The following is a 24,120-nucleotide window of genomic DNA, read 5'->3' as shown; positions in this document are numbered from 1 at the left end:
CACAATACTATATCAGTACCGGTATACCAAACAACCCTCGTTAAGACAAACTTGCTTTTGTAGGAGCTGTCCTTGCAACCCAAAGACGACATTGTCGACAGAACCAAGATGGAAGACACCCTCAAGAGACGGTTCTTTTACGACCAGGCTTTCGCCATCTACGGCGGTAAGATGGAAGTGTGCCGATGAGGGATGAGTGGGTTTAGCCGAGCTCATTGACCAGCGCGCACGTTGCTTTCAAGCGCTCTGTTACCATGCAGTCATGCTCCTCAGGGGTGAGCGGCCTGTACGACTTCGGCCCCGTGGGCTGCGCCCTGAAGAACAACATCCTGCAAGCCTGGAGGCAGCACTTCATCCAGGAGGAGCAGATCCTGGAGATCGACTGCACCATGCTGACCCCGGAGCCGGTCCTCAAGTGAGCCGAACGTCCACATTTGTCTTCCTAGGGCCCGGTGGTTCCTGCAGTCTGCTCAAAGTGCTGATGTGTGGGTTTCGAATGACGGGCGCACATTGACTCTGCGATTTGATGCATGGACGCTGCCGCTCTTGCAGTCTTCCATAGCCCGGTTGCAGATACAGCAAGAGTGGTCATGTGGAGTAAAGGTCCCATCAAGACGTGTCCTTACTTGTCTGCAGGACATCGGGTCACGTGGACAAGTTTGCCGACTACATGGTGAAAGACGTAAAGAACGGAGAGTGCTTCAGGGCCGACCATCTGCTCAAAGGTAAGGTCATTGCAGCAGACGTGGCGTCGCGTGGGAAGAGTTGTGGGTGTGAAGGGGAGACAAATGTGTCGGTTCCTCCTGCAGCACATCTGCAGAAGCTGATGTCGGATAAGAAGTGCAGCGCGGAGAAGAAGGCTGAGATGGAGGACGTCATCACGCAGGTACTGCAGCCATTAAGGGGTTAACCCAGGGGTCGACGACCCAAAATGTTGAAAGAGCCATATTGGACCAAAAAAATCTGTCCGGAGCCGCAAAAAATTAAAAGCCTTGTATAAGTGTTATAATGGAGGCAACGTATGAGGTAAGTGTCTGTATTAGCCTACTATCAAAGGCTGACGCAAATCTTTGTTGCCAGAAATTTTTTTATTTTACACATTTTTACAACATTGGAAAAAATTATAATAACGGAGGCTTCTCACAGGATGAGATAACTCCTAGAAATTACTGGCTTATAATCGCCAAAGGTTTAGATGTGTGTGTCCAAGTTAGGGATGTCCCGATCCAGGTTTTTGCACTTCCGATCCGATACCGATATTGTTTTTGCATTTCCGATCCGATACCGATACTGACCAATACCGATACTGGCCTATCCGAGCATGTATTAAAGTTTAAAGTTATTTAGCCTACTTAGTTGTCAGAATCATGTGGAAAAGGGTTTTAGTACTCTTGATAACAACTAGCCAGCTGAATTAGGGGAGTTTGAATAATACACAATGGTTGGTAACAAGAAACTGACCTGTTTATTCAAGGATAAACACAAAATAGACAAAATTATACATGACAAACAGAAATGGCATCATTGAACTAGGGCTGGGCGATATGGCCTTTTTTTAATATTGCGATATTTTAAGGCCATATTGCGATACACAATATATATCTCGATATTTTGCCTTAGCCTTGAATGAACACTTGATGCATATAATCACAGCAGTATGATGATTCTATGTGTTTTGATTGCTTGATTGAGACTTTTATTAGTAGGTTGCACAGTGAAGTACATATTCCGTACAATTGACCACTAAATGGTAACACCCCAATAAGTTTTTCAACTTGTTTAAGACGGGGTCCACTTCAATTGATTCATGATACAGATATATACTATCAGATATATACTATCATCATAATACAGTCATCACACAAGATAATCACATTGAATTATTTACATTATTTATAATCCAGGGTGTGGAGGGGGGCGCCGGATGTAAGTGTCAAAAAGACAGCCAAAAGAGTTTGATATGAGAATAAATCTAAAGTTAAAATATAGGGTAGAAATGCACTCATTTGCAGGAAATGTAGTCTTGATTTTCAAAATGTTCTTTCAAGGCTTGCATGTCTACATTAAAACGATGCCTGCCAAATAATCAGTGAAGCATGTACAGGTAAAAGCCAGTAAATTAGAATATTTTGAAAAACTTGATTTATTTCAGTAATTGCATTCAAAAGGTGTAACTTGTACATTATATTTATTCATTGCACACAGACTGATGCATTCAAATGTTTATTTCATTTAATTTTGATGATTTGAAGTGGCAACAAATGAAAATCCAAAATTCCGTGTGTCACAAAATTAGAATATTACTTAAGGCTAATACAAAAAAGGGATTTTTAGAAATGTTGGCCAACTGAAAAGTATGAAAATGAAAAATATGAGCATGTACAATACTCAATACTTGGTTGGAGCTCCTTTTGCCTCAATTACTGCGTTAATGCGGCGTGGCATGGAGTCGATGAGTTTCTGGCACTGCTCAGGTGTTATGAGAGCCCAGGTTGCTCTGATAGTGGCCTTCATTTCTTCTGCGTTTTTGGGTCTGGCATTCTGCATCTTCCTTTTCACAATACCCCACAGATTTTCTATGGGGCTAAGGTCAGGGGAGTTGGCGGGCCAATTTAGAACAGAAATACCATGGTCCGTAAACCAGGCACGGGTAGATTTTGCGCTGGAACTTGAAATCTCCATCTCCATAGAGCAGGTCAGCAGCAGGAAGCATGAAGTGCTCTAAAACTTGCTGGTAGACGGCTGCGTTGACCCTGGATCTCAGGAAACAGAGTGGACCGACACCAGCAGATGACATGGCACCCCAAACCATCACCCAACCATGCAAATTTTGCATTTCCTTTGGAAATCGAGGTCCCAGAGTCTGGAGGAAGACAGGAGAGGCACAGGATCCACGTTGCCTGAAGTCTAGTGTAAAGTTTCCACCATCAGTGATGGTTTGGGGTGCCATGTTATCTGCTGGTGTCGGTCCACTCTGCTTCCTGAGATCCAGGGTCAACGCAGCCGTCTACCAGCAAGTTTTAGAGCACTTCATGCTTCCTGCTGCTGACCTGCTCTATGGAGATGGAGATTTCAAGTTCCAACAGGACTTGGCGCCTGCACACAGCGCAAAATCTACCCGTGCCTGGTTTACGGACCATGGTATTTCTGTTCTAAATTGGCCCGCCAACTCCCCTGACCTTAGCCCCATAGAAAATCTGTGGGGTATTGTGAAAAGGAAGATGCAGAATGCCAGACCCAAAAACGCAGAAGAAATGAAGGCCACTATCAGAGCAACCTGGGCTCTCATAACACCTGAGCAGTGCCAGAAACTCATCGACTCCATGCCACGCCGCATTAACGCAGTAATTGAGGCAAAAGGAGCTCCAACCAAGTATTGAGTATTGTACATGCTCATATTTTTAATTTTCATACTTTTCAGTTGGCCAACATTTCTAAAAATCCCTTTTTTGTATTAGCCTTAAGTAATATTCTAATTTTGTGACACACGGAATTTTGGATTTTCATTTGTTGCCACTTCAAATCATCAAAATTAAATGAAATAAACATTTGAATGCATCAGTCTGTGTGCAATGAATAAATATAATGTACAAGTTACACCTTTTGAATGCAATTACTGAAATAAATCAAGTTTTTCAAAATATTCTAATTTACTGGCTTTTACCTGTATAACATAAACAGTGGGATTTCTAACAATTAGGAAGGTTGGTGTCTCCTACAGAAAATATATTTTTTTCTTCATCTTTTTCCATTTTTACCCATTTTTTGAAAGAGGTCCAGGGAGCCAGTAGGGCGACGCTAAAGAGCCACGGGTTGCTGACCCCCGGGTTAACCTTTGCACCAGGTGATGACCTTTTGCCCTCCTTCTCCTGGCAGATGGACAACTTCACCCAGCAGGAGCTGACCGACCTCTTTGTCAAGTACGTGGTCAAGTCGCCCGTCACAGGAAATGACCTGACGCCTCCCATATCCTTCAACCTCATGTTCCAGACGTCCATCGGGCCAGGAGGGAACATGCCAGGGTAAACGGGCGGCGACAAAAAGCCCACCGAGTGTTTGAGTGCCGCGCTAATTCCCATGTTCACGTCCAGCTATCTGAGGCCTGAAACCGCTCAGGGAATCTTCCTCAACTTCAAGCGCCTGCTGGAGTTCAACCAGGGAAAACTCCCCTTCGCTGCTGCTCAGATAGGAAACTCCTTCAGGAACGAGATCTCGCCTCGTTCTGGACTCATCCGCGTGAGGTGAGTGCAGGAAGAAGTCCTTTTAAGGCACACGTCATTCAATGGGGCCCTTTGTGTCATTTAATGTGGTCTGTCACATAATTTAATGTGTCACATCATTTAATGTGTCACGTCATTTAATGTGTCATGTCATTTATTGTGTCACGTCATTTATTTTGGCCCAGCATGTCATTTAATGTGGTCTTTTATGTCATTCATTGTGGCCCGTCACGTCATCCAACATGGTCCGTCACGTTATTTAAAGGGGTCTGTCACATCATTTAATGTGGCCCACCATATCTTTCCATGTGGTCCGTCACGTCATTCAATGTGTCACATCATTTAATGTCACATCATTTGTGTCACGTCATTTATTGTGGCCCGGCATGTCATTTAAAGTGGTCTTTTATGTCATTCATTGTGACCCGTCACGTCATCCAACGTGGTCCGTCACGTTATTTAAAGGGGTCGTCACATCATTTAATGTGGCCCACCATATCTTTCCATGTGGTCCGTCACGTCATTTAATGTGGTCGTTCGTGTCATTTGATGTGACCCTCCATGTAATAATAATAATAATAATAATAGATTTTATTTGTAGAAAGTACTTTACATTGAGTAAACAACCTCAAAATGCTAGTGTATTTAAAAAAAAAAAAAAAAAAGATAATAAAAAATAAATACAGATAAAAACTAGAACAGCCAAATAGCTATAAAAGTAGTATGCACATATCTGTGGTGCCCTCAGGTGGTCAGGGAGAGCGTTCCACAGACTGGAGCGGCGGAGGTCTGCTACGTCATTTAATGTGGCCCTTCGTGTCATTTAATGTGGTCCGTCACGTCATTTATTGTGTCACGTCATTCATTGTGGCCCGTCACGTCATCCAACATGGTCCGTCACGTTATTTAAAGGGGTCCGTCACATCATTTATTGTGTCGTGTCATGTCATTTAATGTGGTCTTATATGTCATTCATTGTGGCCCGTCACGTCATCCAACATGGTCCGTCACGTTATTTAAAGGGGTCCGTCACATCATTTATTGTGTCGTGTCATGTCATTTAATGTGGTCCGTCACGTCATTTATTGTGTCACGTCATTCATTGTGGCCCGTCACGTCATCCAACATGGTCCGTCACGTTATTTAAAGAGGTCTGTCACGTCATTTAATGTGGCCCACCATATCTTTCCATGTGGTCCGTCACATCATTTAATGTGGTCGTTCGTGTCATTTGATGTGACCCTCCATGTAATAATAATAATAATAGATTTTATTTGTAAAAAGCACTTTACATTGAGTAAATAACCTCAAAGTGCTAGTGTATTAAAAAAAAAAAAAAAGATAATAAAAAATAAATACAAATAAAAACTAGAACAGCCAAATAGCTAAAAGTAGTATGCATATATCTGTGGTGCCCTCAGGTGGTCAGGGAGAGCGTTCCACAGACTGGAGCGGCGGAGGTCTGCTACGTCATTTAATGTGGCCCTTCGTGTCATTTAATGTGGTCCGTCACGTCATTTATTGTGTCACGTCATTCATTGTGGCCCGTCACGTCATCCAACATGGTCCGTCACGTTATTTAAAGGGGTCCGTCACATCATTTATTGTGTCGTGTCATGTCATTTAATGTGGTCTTATATGTCATTCATTGTGGCCCGTCACGTTATTTAAAGGGGTCCGTCACATCATTTATTGTGTCGTGTCATGTCATTTAATGTGGTCTTATATGTCATTCATTGTGGCCCGTCACGTCATCCAACATGGTCCGTCACGTTATTTAAAGGGGTCTGTCACATCATTTATTGTGTCGCGTCATGTCATTTAATGTGGTCTTATATGTCATTCATTGTGGCCCGTCACGTCATCCAACATGGTCCGTCACGTTATTTAAAGGGGTCCGTCACATCATTTATTGTGTCGTGTCATGTCATTTAATGTGGTCTTATATGTCATTCATTGTGGCCCGTCACGTCATCCAACATGGTCCGTCACATTATTTAAAGGGGTCTGTCACATCATTTATTGTGTCGCGTCATTTATCGTGGCATGTCATTTAATGTGGTCTTATATGTCATTCATTGTGGCCCGTCACGTCATCCAACATGGTCCGTCACGTTATTTAAAGGGGTCTGTCACATCATTTATTGTGTCGCGTCATGTCATTTAATGTGGTCTTATATGTCATTCATTGTGGCCCGTCACGTCATCCAACATGGTCCGTCACGTTATTTAAAGGGGTCCGTCACATCATTTATTGTGTCGTGTCATGTCATTTAATGTGGTCTTATATGTCATTCATTGTGGCCCGTCACGTCATCCAACATCAATCAAATCAAATCAAATCAACTTTATTTATAAAGCACATTTAAAATTTACCACAGGGGTAGCCAAAGTGCTGTACAATGAGCAGGTTAAAAGATAAAACGAGTACCGAGCAAACACAACACAACACAAACAGAACATGATAAAAAATAAATAATTAAAATAGAATTAATAAAAACATAAAAACAGGATCACAGCAGGTGTATTATGGGGCGCCATTGCAGGATGGATATCACTCAGTGTTAAAAGCCATGGAATAAAAGTATGTTTTTAAGAGAGATTTAAAAACAGGAAGAGAGGAGGCTTGTCTAACACTCAGAGGTAGGTCGTTCCAGAGCTTGGGAGCAGCAACGGCGAAAGCTCTGTCACCTCTAAGCTTCAGCCTTGTGTCAGGGACCGTCAACAGCAGCTGATCGGCTGATCTTAAGGATCGGGTGGGGCAGTAAGGCTGAAGGAGGTCGTAGAGATAGGTTGGCGCGAGGTTGTTTAGACATTTAAAAACAAATAAAAGGAGTTTAAAATGTATTCGGTAACGCACAGGGAGCCAGTGAAGGGACGCTAAAATAGGGGTGATGTGCTCACGTCTGCGGGTCTGTGTTAGCAGACGAGCAGCAGAGTTCTGCACGAGCTGCAGGCGGGCGAGGGAGGCCTGGCTAATGCCTACATACAGGGCATTACAGTAATCAAGACGAGTCGAGATAAAAGCGTGGATTAATTTCTCAAGATCATGTCTTGATAGAAGCGGTTTCACTTTCGCTATTTGGCGTAATTGATAAAAGCTTTTTTGAACGACGCTGCTGATTTGTTTTTCGAATTTAAAATCTGAGTCAAACTTTACCCCCAGGTTTGTGACAGAGTCGCTGAGATACGGGGTCAGAGTGCCGAGGTCAACGTTGGGGGAGGGAGAGCGACTTGGACCGAACAACATAACTTCTGTCTTGTCTTCATTTAGGCTCAGGAAATTAGCTGAAAGCCAGACTTTGATGTCGTGCAGGCAGTCAATAAGACTTTGAACCGTGTTATTTTGTGCCATGGGAAAATAAATCTGGCAATCATCGGCATAAAAATGAAATGCAATACTGTACTTCTTAAAAATAGAACCAAGGGGGAGAAGGTAAAGCGCAAATAAAATTGGGGCAAGGATTGAGCCCTGGGGGACCCCATGTGGTAAAGGAGCTGTGGACGACATAAAACTGTCTACTTTTACACAAAAACTCATGAAAACATGGTCCGTCACGTTATTTAAAGGGGTCTGTCACATCATTTATTGTGTCGCGTCATTTATCGTGGCATGTCATTTAATGTGGTCTTATATGTCATTCATTGTGGCCCGTCACGTCATCCAACATGGTCCGGCACGTTTTTTAAAGAGGTTCGTCACGTCATTTAACGTGGCCCACCATATCTTTCCATGGGGTCCGTCACATCATTTAATGTGGTCGTTCGTGTCATTTGATGTGACCCTCCATGTAATAATAATAAGAATAGATTTTATTTGTAAAAAGCACTTTACATTGAGTAAACAACCTCAAAGTGCTAGTGTATTAAAAAAAAAAAAGATAATAAAAAATAAATACAAATAAAAACTAGAACAGCCAAATAGCTAAAACTAGTATGCATGTATCTAAAAAAAGCATCCACAGTCTGTGGTGCCCTCAGGTGGTCAGGGAGAGCGTTCCACAGACTGGGAGCGGCGGAGGTCTGCTACGTCATTTAATGTGATCTGTCACGTCATTTATTGTGTCACGTCATTCATTGTGGCCCATCACGTCATCCAACATGGTCCGTCACGTTATTTAAAGGGGTCCGTCACATCATTTATTGTGTCACGTCATTTTATCGTGCCATGTCATTTAATGTGGTCTTATATGTCATTCATTGTGGCCCGTCACGTCATCCAACATGGTCCGTTACGTTATTTAAAGAGGTCCGTCACATCATTTAATGTGGCCCACCATATCTTTCCATGTGGTCCGTCACATCATTTAATTTGGCCCTTCGCGTCATTTAATGTGGTCGTTCGTGTCATTTAATATGGCTCATCATTTGATGTGACCCTCCATGTAATAATAATAATCCATCCATCCATTTTCTACCGCTTATTCCCATTGGGGTCGCGGGGGGCGCTGGAGCCTATCTCAGCTACAATCGGGCGGAAGGCGGGGTACACCCTGGACAAGTCGCCACCTCATCGCAGGGCCAACACAGTTTGTAAAAAGCACTTTACATTGAGTAAACAACCTCAAAGTGCTAGTGTATAAAAAAAAGATAATAAAAAATAAATACAAATAAAAACTACAACCGCCAAATAGCTAAAACTAGTATGCATATATCTAAAAAAAAGCATCCACAGTCTGTGGTGCCCTCAGGTGGTCAGGGAGAGCGTTCCACAGACTGGGAGCGGCGGAGGTCTGCTACGTCATTTAACGTGGCCCATCACGTCATCCAACATGGTCCGTCACGTTATTTAAAGGGGTCCGTCACATCATTTATTGTGTCACGTCATTTATCGTGGCATGTCATTTAATGTGGTCTTTTATGTCATTCATTGTGGCCCGTCACGTTATTTAAAGGGGTCCGTCACGTCATTTAACGTGGCCCACCATATCTTTCCATGTGGTCCGTCACATCATTCAATGTGGTCGTTCGTGTCATTTAATATGGCTCTTCATCTGATGTGACCCTCCATGTGGTCTGCTACGTCATTTAATGTGGCCCACCATATCTTTCCATGTGGTCCGTCACACCATTCATTTAACCTGGTCCGTCACATCATTTGAAGTGGTAGCCTTAATTGCGATGTGGCCCTGAATCAAAACAAGTGTGACATCCCTGCTTCTGTTGGTCAGGTACTAAAGTGTCCCCTCCACAGAGAGTTCACCATGGCGGAGATCGAGCACTTTGTGGACCCCAACGAGAAAGTCCATCCCAAGTTCTCCAACGTGGCCGACCTGCAGATCCTGTTGTACTCCTCCAAGGCTCAGACCAGCGGCCAGTCTGCGCATGTCATGAGGCTGGGAGATGCTGTGGAGCAGGTAGCAAGCTGTCATTCACCTACCTGCCCACCAGGTGACACTACTGCACTAATACCTCTTTGTTCAGGGTGTGATCAACAACTCCGTCCTGGGTTACTTCATCGGGAGGATCCACCTTTATCTCACCAAAGTGGGCGTCGCCAAAGACAAGCTGCGTTTCCGTCAGCACATGGACAACGAGATGGCTCACTACGCCTGCGACTGCTGGGACGCTGAAACCAAAACTTCCTACGTGCGTGTCCCCGCCTCGCCTGGTCCGCCTTGACGTCCGCCTGTCCTCACGCTCTTTGTGTCCCTCAGGGTTGGATTGAGATTGTGGGCTGCGCCGACCGCTCCTGCTTCGACCTGAAGTGCCACGCCCAGGCCACCAAGGTGCCCCTGGTCGCAGAGAAGCCGCTAAAAGAACCCATATCCTTGAAAGACATGAAGCGGGCAGCAGGTGACCGTAGACCACACGAGCGGTAGTTGCAGTCCTTAATGCGCGCCCACAAAGTGGTCAACGTGGTCCAGTTTGAGGCCAACAAAGGAGCCATTGGGAAGGCGTACAAAAAGGATGCCAAGTTCGCCGTGGAGTATCTCGCCGCCTGTGACGAGTGCCTCGTCACAGAACATGAGCAGCTCCTCAACCAGACCGGGTGAGGACCCAGGGCCGAGGTCAAGTCCCGACTTGTTCTGTCGCTCACTTTCTCTCTTCACTCCAGAGAGTTCACCATTGAGACTAAGGGGAAGACCTTCAAGCTCACGAAAGACATGGTCAGCGTCAAGAGGTTCCAGAAGACGTTGCACGGTGAGCTTGCGCCTCAGTTAGTGTTGGACGATCATACCTGCCAACTACTCCGGTTTTCCAGTAATTAGTACGGTTTTCATCAACCTATTCCGGGTTACGGTTGCAGTGATAAAAAATACGGTTTTTCATTCATTAAAAAAACCATTTTTAAAAAAAGTTTTATTCACGAAATCTCGTAACAACAATGACAATCGACACTGCTTCCCGTAACTTCCTATCGAGCCATTCCGAATGCCATGTGCGAGGCTATTTATAGCACCGCTGCCAAGCACGAGGCCATTGTTTCCAAACGAGCGAACGATCATGGAATCAGCCGGAGAAAAATCGCAAACGAGTCTTAAACCGAAAAGAAAACTGCAGTCATTCCGTGAAGAATATTCAAAAGCCTATCCGGGAATAATTATCCGTTCCAAAAAGGGTCAAAACTACGCGAATTGCACCTTGTGCGGACAAGATTTTTCGATCGGACACGGAGGAATTAGCGATGTAAAAGACCACGTTGGGACAAAAAAAACACAAGTCTAATGCCGTTGCTAGCGATACAAGTGGAAAACTTTCAACGTTTTTCGTCGCCCAAACAGATTCTTTGGATGTGATAAATGCCGAAGTTTTATTTACGGAGGCAATAATTGAGCATGGACTTCCAATCGCACTGGCTGATCACATGGGACAGTTATTTCGGAAAATGTTTCCCGACTCGAAAATCGCCAAAAAATATGGATGTGGTCGAACCAAAACATCAAACGTTATTCAGTGTCTTGGAACAGAATCCTCAAAAAGTATCGCCGATGTCATGAAGACTGAACCATTTAGCATGTCGACTGACGGCAGCACCGATTATGACGATGTGTTCGATATTTCGATGACGACATTGGAAAAGTATTGTCAGTACTTCTGTCTTTGAGGGAATGCAATACGGCTTCCACAGGCGAAAACATTTACAAAATACTCGCGGAAGAAATAGACTCAAACGAAATTCTTTGGCAGAATTTGGTTTGCTTTGCTGCTGATAATGCTGCAGTATTTTGCTGTAATATTTTTGTTTTTGAAAAGTCACTGTGACTGATAGAAAAGTGATGGTTTTAGCAACATTTTAACCTGTCTGAATGCTAATAATCATTTTGCGTCGACTTTGTCCTGGACCTACCGGGGCCTGCGGCCCCTGGACCCTGGCTACTAGGTTTTTCTGATTTCAAAAGTTGGCAGGTATGGACGATGATGGGGAAATTAATAATCACTAGGGATGTCCGATAATATCGGCCGATAAATGCTTTAAAATGTAATATCGGAAATTATCGGTATCTGTTTCAAAATTATCGGTATCTGTTTCAAAAAGTAAAATTTACGACTTTTTAAAATGCCGCTGTGTACACGGACGTAGGGAGAAGTACAGAGCGCCGATAAACCTTAAAGGCACTGCCTTTGCGTGCCGGCCCAGTCACATAATATTTGCGGCTTTTCACACACACAAGTGAATGCCACGCATACTTGGTCAACAGCCATACAGGTCACACTGACGGTGGCCGTATAAACAACTTTAACACTGTTACAAATATGCGCCACACTGTGAACCCACACCAAACAAGAATGACAAACACATTTCGGGAGAACATCCACACCGTAACACAATAGAACAAATACCCAGAACCCCTTGCAGCACTAACTCTTCCGGGACGCTACAATATACACCCTCCCGCCCTCCCAACCTTGCCCACCTCAACCTCCTCATGCTCTCTCAGGGAGAGCATGTCCCAAATTCCAAGCTGCTGTTTTGAGGCATGTTAAAAAAAATAATGCACTTTGTGACTTCAATAATAAATATGGCAGTGCCATGTTGGCATTTTTTTCCGTAACTTGAGTTGATTTATTTTGGAAAACCTTGTTACATTGTTTAATGCATCCAGTGGGGCATCACAACAAAATTAGGCATAATAACGTGTTAATTCCACGACTGTATATATCGGTATCGGTTGATATCGGAATCTGTAATTAAGAGTTGGACAATATCAGAATATCGGATATCGGCCAAAAAGCCATTATCGGACATCTCTAATAATCACCATTATTTTCTATTGGTATTCACAGCCTTATTCATTAATTTGATAACATGAATAAATGTAGATGATGGGTCAGTTGGGGAGTTGAGTGAGACCATAGACCAGGCCTGGGCAATTATTTTGACTCGGGGGGGCCAAATTTAGAGAAAAAAATGTCTGGGGGCCGGTATATCTGATTTTTAGGAACACTAATACAAAACCTCACAATGTCTGATTGAATGCTAAAAATGTTATGACAGACCGCCTTAAAAAACGGAATGGAATTTTAAATTTTTTTTACTGAATGAGACCCCCAGAATGTACATGGAAAATAAAGAATGTGGGATTCACAATATTAACTATGAATGATAAAACACTGAATATTGACAACATATGAACGTCCCCCCCCTCGATCGACATATTTTACAATCAAGCGAAGAGCAACAAAAATGCAACAAACAGCCAAATATGAACGCGAAGGGGTAAAAAAAACAAAAAAAACACCTAAAATCTGATATATCACTAAGCTTTAGAAATTTGTTGTAAAAAATCTCCTTCCGCGTCTGTCCCTGACACCCGCATTTCAGGCTGGCCGCTCTGGAAACACTCTGTGGAAACGCTCTCCACCCACACTGCTTGGTGCCTCGTCTGAGCTGCTGTGACTTAAATGACCATAGTCACTAATTAGATGGCCATAGTAACTAGTATATCATGCAAAAGCGCAGATTCCAACCATTTAAATACTTTGTATAGTTCAAGACTTGATTTGAAAACATCACTACACATCATAATGTGCAGCGCACACACACGGAGTACTTACAAGCAGACACAGTGTGTAGACAGAAAAGGGAGAGTGGATGCGTTTTGGCTTAAAAACTAACAATAAAGGTGAAGTTATAACACTGAAACGCCCTCAGGAAGAGGTGCTTTAAGACATGGCTTGCTAGCTGCTAACGTCCAGCCGCAGTCGGCAGTGTTTTAGCTACTTCTAAATCACTAATCCTCGTCTCCATGGCGACAAAGTAAGTTTCTTACAGGTATCATCCCTGCAGGACGAGGAATAGCTAAACATGCTTCACTACACACCGTAGGAAGATACAATAGCTCATTGGCGTCACAATGTAAACAAACGCCATGGGTGGATCTACACCTGACATCCACTGTAATGATACCAAGTACAGAAGCGTATCTAGTCCATACTTCTATGATTACGTCAATATTTTTTAGCATCACAAAATCTTTTTTAGTTTTTTATTTATTTATATTATGTTGATAAACTCAGGAAATACGTCCCTGAACACATGAGGACTTAAATTATGACCATTGTATGATCTTGCAACTACTTGATATCGGATCGATACCCAAATTTGTGGTATCATCCAAAACTAATGTAATGCGTCCAAACAATTGAAAAATAAGTGATTATTAAATGTTAACAAAAGTGTACAAGAAGAACATGTTAAAAGAGAAAGTAAGCAGATATTAACAGTAAATGAACAAGTAGATTAAAAACCTCTAAAGGCTTAGTGGCCACATGCGTGGACAGCACCTTTTCGCTCTTAATTCCAAAATTGTGTACACCACTGAATTGGGGTCTTATGGCCGCTTATGTGGACAGTTATACTGCCATCTGGTGGTGTCAGAAGAGTATAACATACAATGAAATTTGGAAAACAAAAAGTGTAAAAATAAGAATTAGCATGTCACTAAACATGAAGTACACATTTGTTACTTATGGACTAAGTACATCATATCAAAAGATGATTCTTAGTTTTTATTCTAATTAGGGTCCAATAAGCCCAAATAGCAAAGAGAAATAAAAAAAAGCATGTAAACAAACAGCTTGGGCCTTAAGAGGTTTTAAAAATCAATTTTTACAGTTTGTCCTTCATAATGTAGACAAAATAAGAGAATGATAAATTACACAATATGTTACTGCATACAACAGCAGACTAATTAGGAGCCTTTGTTTGCTTACTTGCTACTAAAAGAAAAGTTGTCTAGTATGTTCACTATTTTATTTTTAGGACAAAATTGTAATAAACATATGTTTAATGTACCCTAAGATTAAAAAAAAAAAATGAAGCCAATAATGACAATTTTGTGTGGTATCCTTTATTTAGAAAAGTATCGAAGTACCGAAATACATTTTGGTACCGGTACCAAAATATTGGTATCGGGACAACCCTACCAAACTTCTAGTAGACGTGGTCTACTTTTCGCTCATCTGTTTCACCGTTACAAGCTGAGGAATTTGCATGCACGTTGCGTGACCTACCGTATTTTCCGCACCATAAGGCGCCCTGGGTTATAAGCCGCGCCTTCAATGAACGGCATATTTCAAAACTTTGTCCACCTATAAGCCGCCCCGTGTTATAAGCCGCATCTAACTGCGCTAAAGGAATGTCAAAAAAACAGTCAGATAGGTCAGTCAAACTTTAATAATATATTAAAAACCAGCGTGATGTGGGCGCGCATGGAGTCGTATATCAACATGGACGGAGCTGCGTGAAAAAAGCCACCCGGCCTCTTCGCGTAAACTTACCTTAACCACTCGCTCATCTTTTCTTCATCCATCCATCCTTTCGAGTTAGCTTTTATGATGACGCCGGCTGGAAAGGTCTCTTTTGGCAAGGTCTTCCTTTTGAATATCACCATGGGTGGAAGTTTCTGGCCATTAGCATGGCAAGCTAGAACCACAGTGAAGGATGACTTCTCATTCCCTGTGGTGCGAATATTCACCGTACGTGCTCCCGTTGTATCCACAGTGCGGTTCACAGGAATATCAAAAGTCAGTGGAACCTCGTCCATGTTGATAATGTTCTCTGGCCGGATCTTTTTTTCAGCTATCTTGTTTTTACAATATGCACGGAAAGTAGCCAGCTTTTCTTGAAAGTCTTTAGGCAGTTGCTGTGAAATAGTAGTCCGTGTGCGGATGGAGAGATTGCGTCTTGGAAACCTGTCGCTTAGTAGGAGCCATTTTGTGGTCTTTACAGATGTAAACACACAAAGGAAATGAAACGTAATATCCGCGCGCTTCTTCTTCTTCTACGCGGGCGGGTGGTTGCTTACAGTAGAAGAAGAAGCGCTTCCTGTTCTATGGAGGCGGGTGCTTACCTTGGCGGTTGCTTGCGTAGAAGAAGCACTTCCTCTTCTACGGGGAAAAAAGATGGCGGCTGTTTACCGTAGTTGCGAGACCGAAACTCTATGAAAACGAATCTTAATATTAATCCATATATAAAGCGCACCGGGTTATAAGCCGCACTGTCAGCTTTTGAGTAAATTTGTGGTTTTTAGGTGTGGCTAATAGTGCGGAAAATACGGTACTCAAGTTTTATTCCGATTATAACATTTTCATGATCGTTGAATTGTCCAGCACTAACCTCAGTGGCATCTTGAAGAACATTCCTTTGTGCTCCTCAGTGGAGGAAGTGGTCCCCAACGTCATCGAGCCCTCGTTCGGCATCGGCAGGATCATGTACACCATCTTTGAGCACACCTTCCAAGTCAGAGGCGGAGACGAGCAAAGAACGGTGAGTGCGCAGCGGCGACTGAAAGGACAAAGACACGATGAGCGCCATCTTTTCTCCTCGACAGTTCTTCAGCTTCCCTGCTACTGTCGCGCCGTACAAATGCTCCGTCCTGCCGCTGAGTCAAAACCAGGAGTTTGTGCCTTTCGTGAAGGAGCTGTGTAAGTCCCAGTTATGCGCCATTTTTAGTGAGACGTGTTTTTACTGAGAACCTTCCTCATCTTGGCAGCTGAAGCCATGACCAAAAACGGCGTCTCTCACAAAGTGGACGACTCCTCGGGATCCATCGGGCGGCGCTACGCCAGGACGGACGAGATCGGCGTGGCGTTCGGCATCACCATCGACTTTGACACGGTGAACAAGACGCCTCACACAGCCACCCTGAGGGACCGCGACTCCATGAGGCAGATCCGAGCCGAGGTACCTTCTCAAGACAAGTTACTGTATTTTCCGGACTATAAGGCGCACTTAAAATCCTTTTTTTTTTCCCCCCCCAAAACTCCACAGTGCGCCTTATGAAACTAATATAAAGAATGAGTTTGGTTAAGCTTACCCACCTCAAAGCTATTTTATTTAGTACCTGGTGTAATAAGTGTGACCAGTAAATGGCAGTCAAACATAAGAGATAAGTGTACACTGCGATATGATGGCAATATGACTCAAGTAAACAACGCCAACATTTTTTATGTTCCATTGAAAATATAGAACATTACACAAGGCGCTCAAAAATCTATCAAAATGTTTTAGTACGATGGATAAGTTGATTGATGGATTGTACTATGCTTCAACATAGGAGTATTATTATGGTGTGTGTTAGGGGTGTAACGGTACGTGTATTTGTATCGAACCGTTTCGGTACCGAATGAGTTTCTACATGGACATATTAAGTAGCGTAATGCACGTTGTGTAAACAATGCACACGGAGGCACAAAACACGGCATGCTAGCAGCTAACGGGCTACGATAGACTGACCATACGTCCTCTTTTCACCGGACATGTCCTTTTGCGGAGCTGTCAGGGCGGAGTTTCTTAAATGCCTCAAATGTCCGCCATTTTGAGTTAGGGTTGCATGTATTTTCAATGTACGTTCAGGGTTAAGAAGGGGTTAAAAACAAAACAAATGAGGGAGGGGCAGAGACAGAGAGAGAGAGAGAGTTATGATAAACGCGCATGCGTCGCTAGGCTCTGCTTTTTATCCATAGATTTATCACATTTAATTTTTTATTATCTATAGCAGGGCTGTCAAAAGTGTGCCCACGGCACATCCTAAAAATACTATTAAAATAAACAAAAACATAACAAAAGTGAAATAAAAAAGCTTAAAGCTTAAATGTAATTTAGAAAAAGTTGCAATGTTGACTAATAAAACAAAGCTGTTTTTTTTCTTTCAAACTGTCATTGCTCAAAACATAATATTGAATCAAAATCAATGTTATTATGAACTATTGACCTATCCAAGGTTCCGATTACTTCACATTAAATATTCCACTAAGAAAAATATTTTTGGTGGAAGATTTTGCAAATTTGGTAAATAACCCATCCATCCATCCATCTTCTTCCGCTTATCCGAGGTCGGGTCGCGGGGGCAGCAGCCTAAGCAGGGAAGCCCAGACTTCCCTCTCCCCAGCCACTTCGTCCAGCTCCTCCCGGGGGATCCCGAGGCGTTCCCAGGCCAGCCGGGATATATAGTCTTCCCAACGTGTCCTGGGTCTTCCCCGTGGCCTCCTACTGGTCCGACGTGCCCTAAACACCTCCCAAGGGAGGTGTTTGGGTGGCATCCTGACCAGATGCCCGAACCACCTCATCTGGCTCCTTTCGATGTGGAGGAGCAGCGGCTTTACTTTGAGCTCCTCCCGGATGACAGAGCTTCTCACCCTATCTCTAAGGGAGAGCCCCGCCACTCGGCGGAGGAAACTCTTTTGTACCCGTGATCTTGTCCTTTCGGTCATGACCCAAAGCTCATGACCATAGGTGAGGATGGGAACGTAGATTGACCGGTAAATCGAGAGCTTTGCCTTCCGGCTCAGCTCCTTCTTCACCACAACGGATCGATATTACTGAAGACGCCGCACCGATCCGCCTGTCGATCTCACGATCCACTCTTCCCTCACTCGTGAACAAGACTCCGAGGTACTTGAACTCCTCCACTTGGGGCAAGATCTCCTCCCCAACCCGGAGATGGCACTCCACCCTTTTCCGGGCGAGAACCATGGACTCGGACTTGGAGGTGCCGATTCCCATCCCAGTCGCTTCACACTCGGCTGCGAACCGATCCAGCGAGAGCTGAAGATCTTGGCCAGATGAAGCCATCAGGACCACATCCCAAAAATTTATATTTTGTTGTTTTCTTACTGTACCGAAAATGAACCGAACCGTGACCTCTAAACCGAGGTACGTACCAAACCGAAATTTTTGTGTACCGTTACACCCCTATTACATATTATCTGCCGTTTTGTTTTGCAATATTATGCAAAAGCAACTTTTCTTACCTTATGGTACCCGCTGATCTGTATTTAGGATTTGCATAAATCTTGAAAAATTGCACGCGTCCGCCTTTGTAGTTTGTGTCGACATCGTAGTCGATAAGCTTCTTCTTTTTCTCTATCTTCTTGTTATGGGACATTCATCCTCCGCTGTTGGCATTTCTAATATAAAGTAGTGTAAAGTTCTTACTTATATCTGTCAGTAAACTCGTCATGAAAGCACTAAAACATACCGGTGTAGTGACTTTACATTATTCACACAAGGAACTTTAGTTATTAGAGAGTTTCAGTCGGACGGTTTTTCACAGGACTCATTTCCGGTGTTGTTTCCGGATGAGGAGATGCTGCTACGTTATTGATTGAAGTAAAGTGTAATTGTCATTAAAACAGTTAGCTCCATCTTTTGACACTTCTTCCACGCCCGTCCTTGCACACTACACCGCTACAACAAAGATGACGGGGAGAAGACGCTGCCGAAGGTGAACCACGTAAATAAGACCGCCCACAAAACAGCGCATCCGGAAGCGACTGTCAGGTTCAAACACTGATGACATCTATTAAACAGACGAGAAGCAAGGAATCATGCAGAGACAGAGTTAAATTTGGCTCAATGAGGAGACACGTGTTTTGGGCTGTATTCTAGTTACAGATCCAAACTACGTTCTAAAAGTCCTGCCCGCGTGCTTCCTCTATTTATTTGGAAGATCCCTGTTACATCACTGAAGCTGTCGCTGAGGGAAGGGGGGTAATCTCGACAACTCCACTTAGACACAATATATGATTATACAAAAATGCAAATGTATTGACGCTGGTGCTATCGCCTCGTTTCTGCTTTGTCTGCGTCCCGGTACCCGATGTTCGGCCTTTGCAGTCAGCAGGCCGAGTCTGGACACAACACTGATAGAGACAGATACAAAAATACAGATAATAACTATAGCAACGGCCCTTAAGCATAAAGTTGTGTGATAATATATATATACATGATTATTCTAACAGAAGGCTTGAATATGATCTGTAAAACATCATCTATGCAACATTTTGAGCAAAGAACCACCATTACATGTTATGTAGACCACAAAGAAGTATTTTACATTTTAAAAAAAATAAAATAATATGACTCCTTTTTTTTATATTTATATATTTATATATATATATATATATATATATATATATATATATATATATATATATATATATATATATATATATATATATATATATATATATATATATATATATATATATATATATATATGTATATATATATGTATATATATATATGTATGTGTGGGGAAAAAAATCACAAGACTATTTCATCTCTACAGGCCTGTTTCATGAGGGGTTCCCTCAATCATCAGGAGATTTTAATGGGAGCATTCACATACCATGGTTTATATAGGGCACAGAGTGGGTGGGTACAGGCTGGCGTAGGGGCGTGGTGATTGGCTCATGTGTTACCTAGGAGGTGTTTCCGTCTGTGGCGGCATGCTGATACAATTTCGCTGCGCTTGTTGAGTATCAGCATGCCGCCACAGACGGAAACACCTCCTAGGTAACACATGAGCCAATCACCACGCCCCTACGCCAGCCTGTACCCACCCACTCTGTGCCCTATATAAACCATGGTATGTGAATGCTCCCATTAAAATCTCCTGATGATTGAGGGAACCCCTCATGAAACAGGCCTGTAGAGATGAAATAGTCTTGTGATTTTTTTCCCACACATACATATATTGCGCTCTACTACGGTATCGAGCACTATTTTTTGGATAACCTTATTAAGACATATATATATATATATATATATATATATATATATATATATATATATATATATATTAGAGATGCGCGGATAGGCAATTTATTTCATCCGCAACCGCGGCAGAAAGTCGTCAACCATCCGCCATCCACCCGATGTAACGTTTGATCAGAACTGCATCCATCCGCCCGTTGTTATATATCTAATATTAATTAAAAAAAAAAAAAAAGGGTGAAAACTACGCGAATTGCACCTTGTGCAGACAAGATTTTTCGATCGGACACGGAGGAATTAGCGATGTAAAAGACCACGTTGGGACAAAAAAACACAAGTCTAATGCCGTTGCTAGCGATACAAGTGGAAAACTTTCAACGTTTTTCGTCGCCCAAACAGATTCTTTGGATGTGATAAATGCCGAAGTTTTATTTACGGAGGCAATAATTGAGCATGGACTTCCAATCGCACTGGCTGATCACATGGGACAGTTAATAATGTAATGCAACCTTTAAAAATCATTACGCGGTGATCGCGATCCCAAAAATAAACTTTTCTTGCATGATAATGTCCAGAAAAATTCGCTTTATATTACTATAGAGTCCTTTTAACGAATGAGTTTGATGGTTTATCACAAACCTTAAATGAAAGAAGTCCTTTGTTCTCCTGCAGCATGGCCTTGCTTTGTGTTTGGTGCGCCATCCTGTCGGCTGTATTTCACAGCACGACATACTGTTAAAAGTGTTTATACTATTTATACTTTCAATTAACAAATTGAAGTCTTGTGAAAGGTTGACAGGATAACTGGCATTAACTGTCAAAATAATTTCAAACTATTGAAGTTAGCTTACAGAATAAACATGTCAATCAACCCATATGATTTTTGCTGTAATATTTTTGTTTTGAAAAGTCACTGTGACTGATAGAAAAGTGATGGTTTTAGCAACATTTTAACCTGTCTGAATGCTAATAATCATTTTGCGAGCAAGCAGGTAAGCTGCGCGGGCGGAGCGCGCGGAGTGACCCATGTTACGAGCCCCCGGCCACGGGGGTGGCGGGCAGGTAAGCTGCTTACCTGCTGCGCGTGACGCCGGCCGCGGCGAAAGCGGACGAGGCGGGGTGTCGGTGCGGTGGGCGCGGTAGTGACCCTGGACGTGCGTCGGGCCCTTCTCGCGGATCGCCTCAGCTACGGCTCCCGGTGGGGCCCTCTCGGGGGAAGGAGCCTCGGTCCCGGACCCCGGCGAGGCGTCCCTCCGCTCCGTAAAAGTGTCCATCTCTTTTTTTTTTTTCTTCTGTTGTGGCATATGCTGCAGGTGCCTGCTCGTTTTTCGTATGTGGGTAACAACATTTAACTATGTATATATATTTCCCAATTGGTTTAACTGCCACCCGCAAAAAAAAACAACAACAAAAAAAAAAAAAAATCTAATTAATCCGCCCGACCCGATCCGCGAGCGGATAAAATCTTATTTTTTTAAATTTCATCCGCCCAATCCGCGGATAATCCGCGGACTCCGCGGTTGTGTCCGCAAACCGCGCATCTCTAATATATATATATATATATATATATATATATATATATATATATATATATATATATATATATATATATATATATATATATATATATATATATAGTCAAAAAATAAAATAATTGCTCCTTTATTTATATATATATATATATATATATATATATATATATGAAAAGAGATCGAAAATAGACCATTCATCGGCAGTGCGCCTTATAATCCGGTGCGCCCTATGGTCCGGAAAATTCAGTACTTCTGCCGTCGTCACCATTTGACATGAACAACTCTCTCTCAGGTGAGCGAGCTGCCCGGGATTGTTCGAGACCTGGCCAACGAGGCGCTGACCTGGGCGGAAGTGGAGAGCAAGTACCCCATCTTTGAAGGACAGGAGACCAGCAAGAAGGACACGGCGGAAGAGTGAAGCTCGCTGGTGGGGAAACTTCCAGACTTGAGTTGCATTCAAATCCTCCGTGAAGAATATTTGGCCAGTGTCTCCACCATCTTGGCATCATGTCTGCACTGTAAGACCACCATCGGCTTGAAAGGGACTACCTGGACGCAGGTGTTGTACATCGCCATCATTCTGCTACTCCAGACGGACATATTTAACACTCAATAAAAACATCCAGCACTTTCTGGACACCACATTCCACTCGTGACATGCTCTCATTTGCACAGCCTCATGTCGCCTTTTGAGCTGGAAGCAACACGGACTAGATATAGTACTGTACACCTCATGTACAGTACGTGTAAGTACACTACTGTACACTTCATGTACAGTACATGTATGTATGTACAAAACCCAAAACTAGTGAAGTTGTCACGTTGTGTAAATGGTAAATAAAACAGTATACAATGATATGCAAATCCTTTTCAACTTATATTCAATTGAATAGACTGCAAAGACAAGATATTTTATTTTTTGCTAATATTAGCTCATTTGGAATTTGATCCCTTACAAAAAAGCTGTCACAAGTGGCAAAAAAGACTGAGAAAGTTGAGGAATTCCCATCAAAAACTTATTTGGAACATCACACAGGTGAACAGGCTAATTGGGAACAGGTGGGTGCCATGATTGGGTATAAAAGCAGCTTCCATGAAATGCTCAGTCATTCACAAACAAAGATGGGGCGAGGGTCACCACTTTGTGAACAAGTGCGTAAGCAAATTGTTGAACAGTTTAAGAACAACATTTCTCATCTAGCTATTGCAAGGAATTTAGGGATTTCACCATCTACGGTCCGTAATATCATCAAAAGGTTCGGAGAATCTGGAGAAATCACTGCACGTAAGCGACGATATTACGGACCTTCGATCCCTCAGGCGGTACTGCATCAAAAAGCGACTACAGTGTGTAAAGGATATCACCACATGGGCAGGAACACTTCAGAAAATCACTGTCAGTAACTACGGTTGGTCGCCACATCTGTAAGTGCAAGTTAAAACTCTACTATGCAAAGCGAAAGCCATTTATCAACAACACCCAGAAACGCCGCCGGCTTCGCTGGGCCCGAGCTCATCTAAGATGGACTGATGTAAAGTGGAAAAGTGTTCTGAGTCCACATTTCAAAATTTTTTAGGAAACTGTCTACATCGTGTCCTCTGAAACAAAGAGGAAAAGAACCATCCGGATTTTTATAGGCGCAAAGTTGAAAAGGCAGCATCTGTGATGGTATGGGGTTGTATTAGTGCCCAAGGCATGGGTAACTTACACATCTGTGAAGGCACCATTAATGCTGAAAGGTACATACAGGTTTTGGAGCAACATGTGTTGCCATCCAAGTGACGTTATTATGGACGCCCCTGCTTATTTCAGCAAGACAATGCCAAGCCACGTCTTTGCAGTCTATTCAATTGAATATAATCCCATTCATGAAAACTAAAAACAATTGTAGTCATACCTGATGAGTCAAAGTTTGTCATGAAGGACCTGGGGCACATTAAAATAATTAATTATTTGAATTCCTTGCATAATTAGGTTACAAAAAACTGTTTGCTTTTGATGAGAACACAGTGAAACAGTTGGCAATCAGGTCAAGAAAAGATCTGGATGTCATACTGGTGTGTACTTACTTGCAGTATTTGACACACTTTCTGCAGCTGATATGTTCTTACATGCAGTATTTGACACACTTCCTGCAGCCAATGTGTACTTACTTGCATGTTAGATCCATATGAACCATCTTGGCCTTTGAGAACCTCATGGAGTGGTCTCCTGCTGACATGTTAGAACCATATGAACCATCTCGGCCTCTGAGAACCTCGGAGTATTCCCTGCTGACGTGTTAGAACCATATGAACCAATCTCGGCCTCTGAGAACCTCAGGGAGTGGTCTCCTGCTGACATGTTAGAACCATATGAACCATCATGGCCTTTAAGAACCTCGGAGTGGTCCCTGCTGACGCGTTAGAACCATATGAACTA

At 42.8% G+C, this 24,120-nt stretch overlaps 1 protein-coding gene and 1 non-coding gene across 2 annotated transcripts in view; both read left to right on the top strand.

The window, feature by feature from the left end:
- The window catches only part of LOC133609363 (glycine--tRNA ligase-like), a 32,526-nt gene extending 10,184 nt beyond the window's left edge, over positions 1 to 22,342 (top strand). The window contains exons 3-17 of the mRNA XM_072913549.1: positions 64 to 166; positions 274 to 415; positions 637 to 725; positions 810 to 886; positions 3,877 to 4,022; positions 4,092 to 4,241; positions 9,415 to 9,577; positions 9,645 to 9,809; positions 9,878 to 9,986; positions 10,068 to 10,212; positions 10,279 to 10,364; positions 15,824 to 15,933; positions 15,998 to 16,091; positions 16,160 to 16,350; positions 21,991 to 22,342. Of these exons, the coding sequence (XP_072769650.1) occupies positions 64 to 166; positions 274 to 415; positions 637 to 725; positions 810 to 886; positions 3,877 to 4,022; positions 4,092 to 4,241; positions 9,415 to 9,577; positions 9,645 to 9,809; positions 9,878 to 9,986; positions 10,068 to 10,212; positions 10,279 to 10,364; positions 15,824 to 15,933; positions 15,998 to 16,091; positions 16,160 to 16,350; positions 21,991 to 22,116 (1,896 nt within the window). The 3' untranslated portion in view covers positions 22,117 to 22,342. The remainder of the gene's footprint in view (positions 1 to 63; positions 167 to 273; positions 416 to 636; positions 726 to 809; positions 887 to 3,876; positions 4,023 to 4,091; positions 4,242 to 9,414; positions 9,578 to 9,644; positions 9,810 to 9,877; positions 9,987 to 10,067; positions 10,213 to 10,278; positions 10,365 to 15,823; positions 15,934 to 15,997; positions 16,092 to 16,159; positions 16,351 to 21,990) is intronic.
- Positions 448 to 581, top strand: LOC133609948 (small nucleolar RNA SNORA84). Its single transcript, XR_009815808.1, has one exon. It is a non-coding gene; the product is annotated as a small nucleolar RNA SNORA84 (small nucleolar RNA).
- Positions 22,343 to 24,120: the final 1,778 nt, after the last annotated feature.

This window comes from Nerophis lumbriciformis, linkage group LG07 (assembly GCF_033978685.3).
Source record: "Nerophis lumbriciformis linkage group LG07, RoL_Nlum_v2.1, whole genome shotgun sequence".
Lineage (NCBI taxonomy): Eukaryota > Metazoa > Chordata > Actinopteri > Syngnathiformes > Syngnathidae > Nerophis > Nerophis lumbriciformis.
The sequence above is the reverse complement of the archived record's forward strand: the minus strand, read 5'-3'. Positions and strand labels throughout refer to the sequence as shown.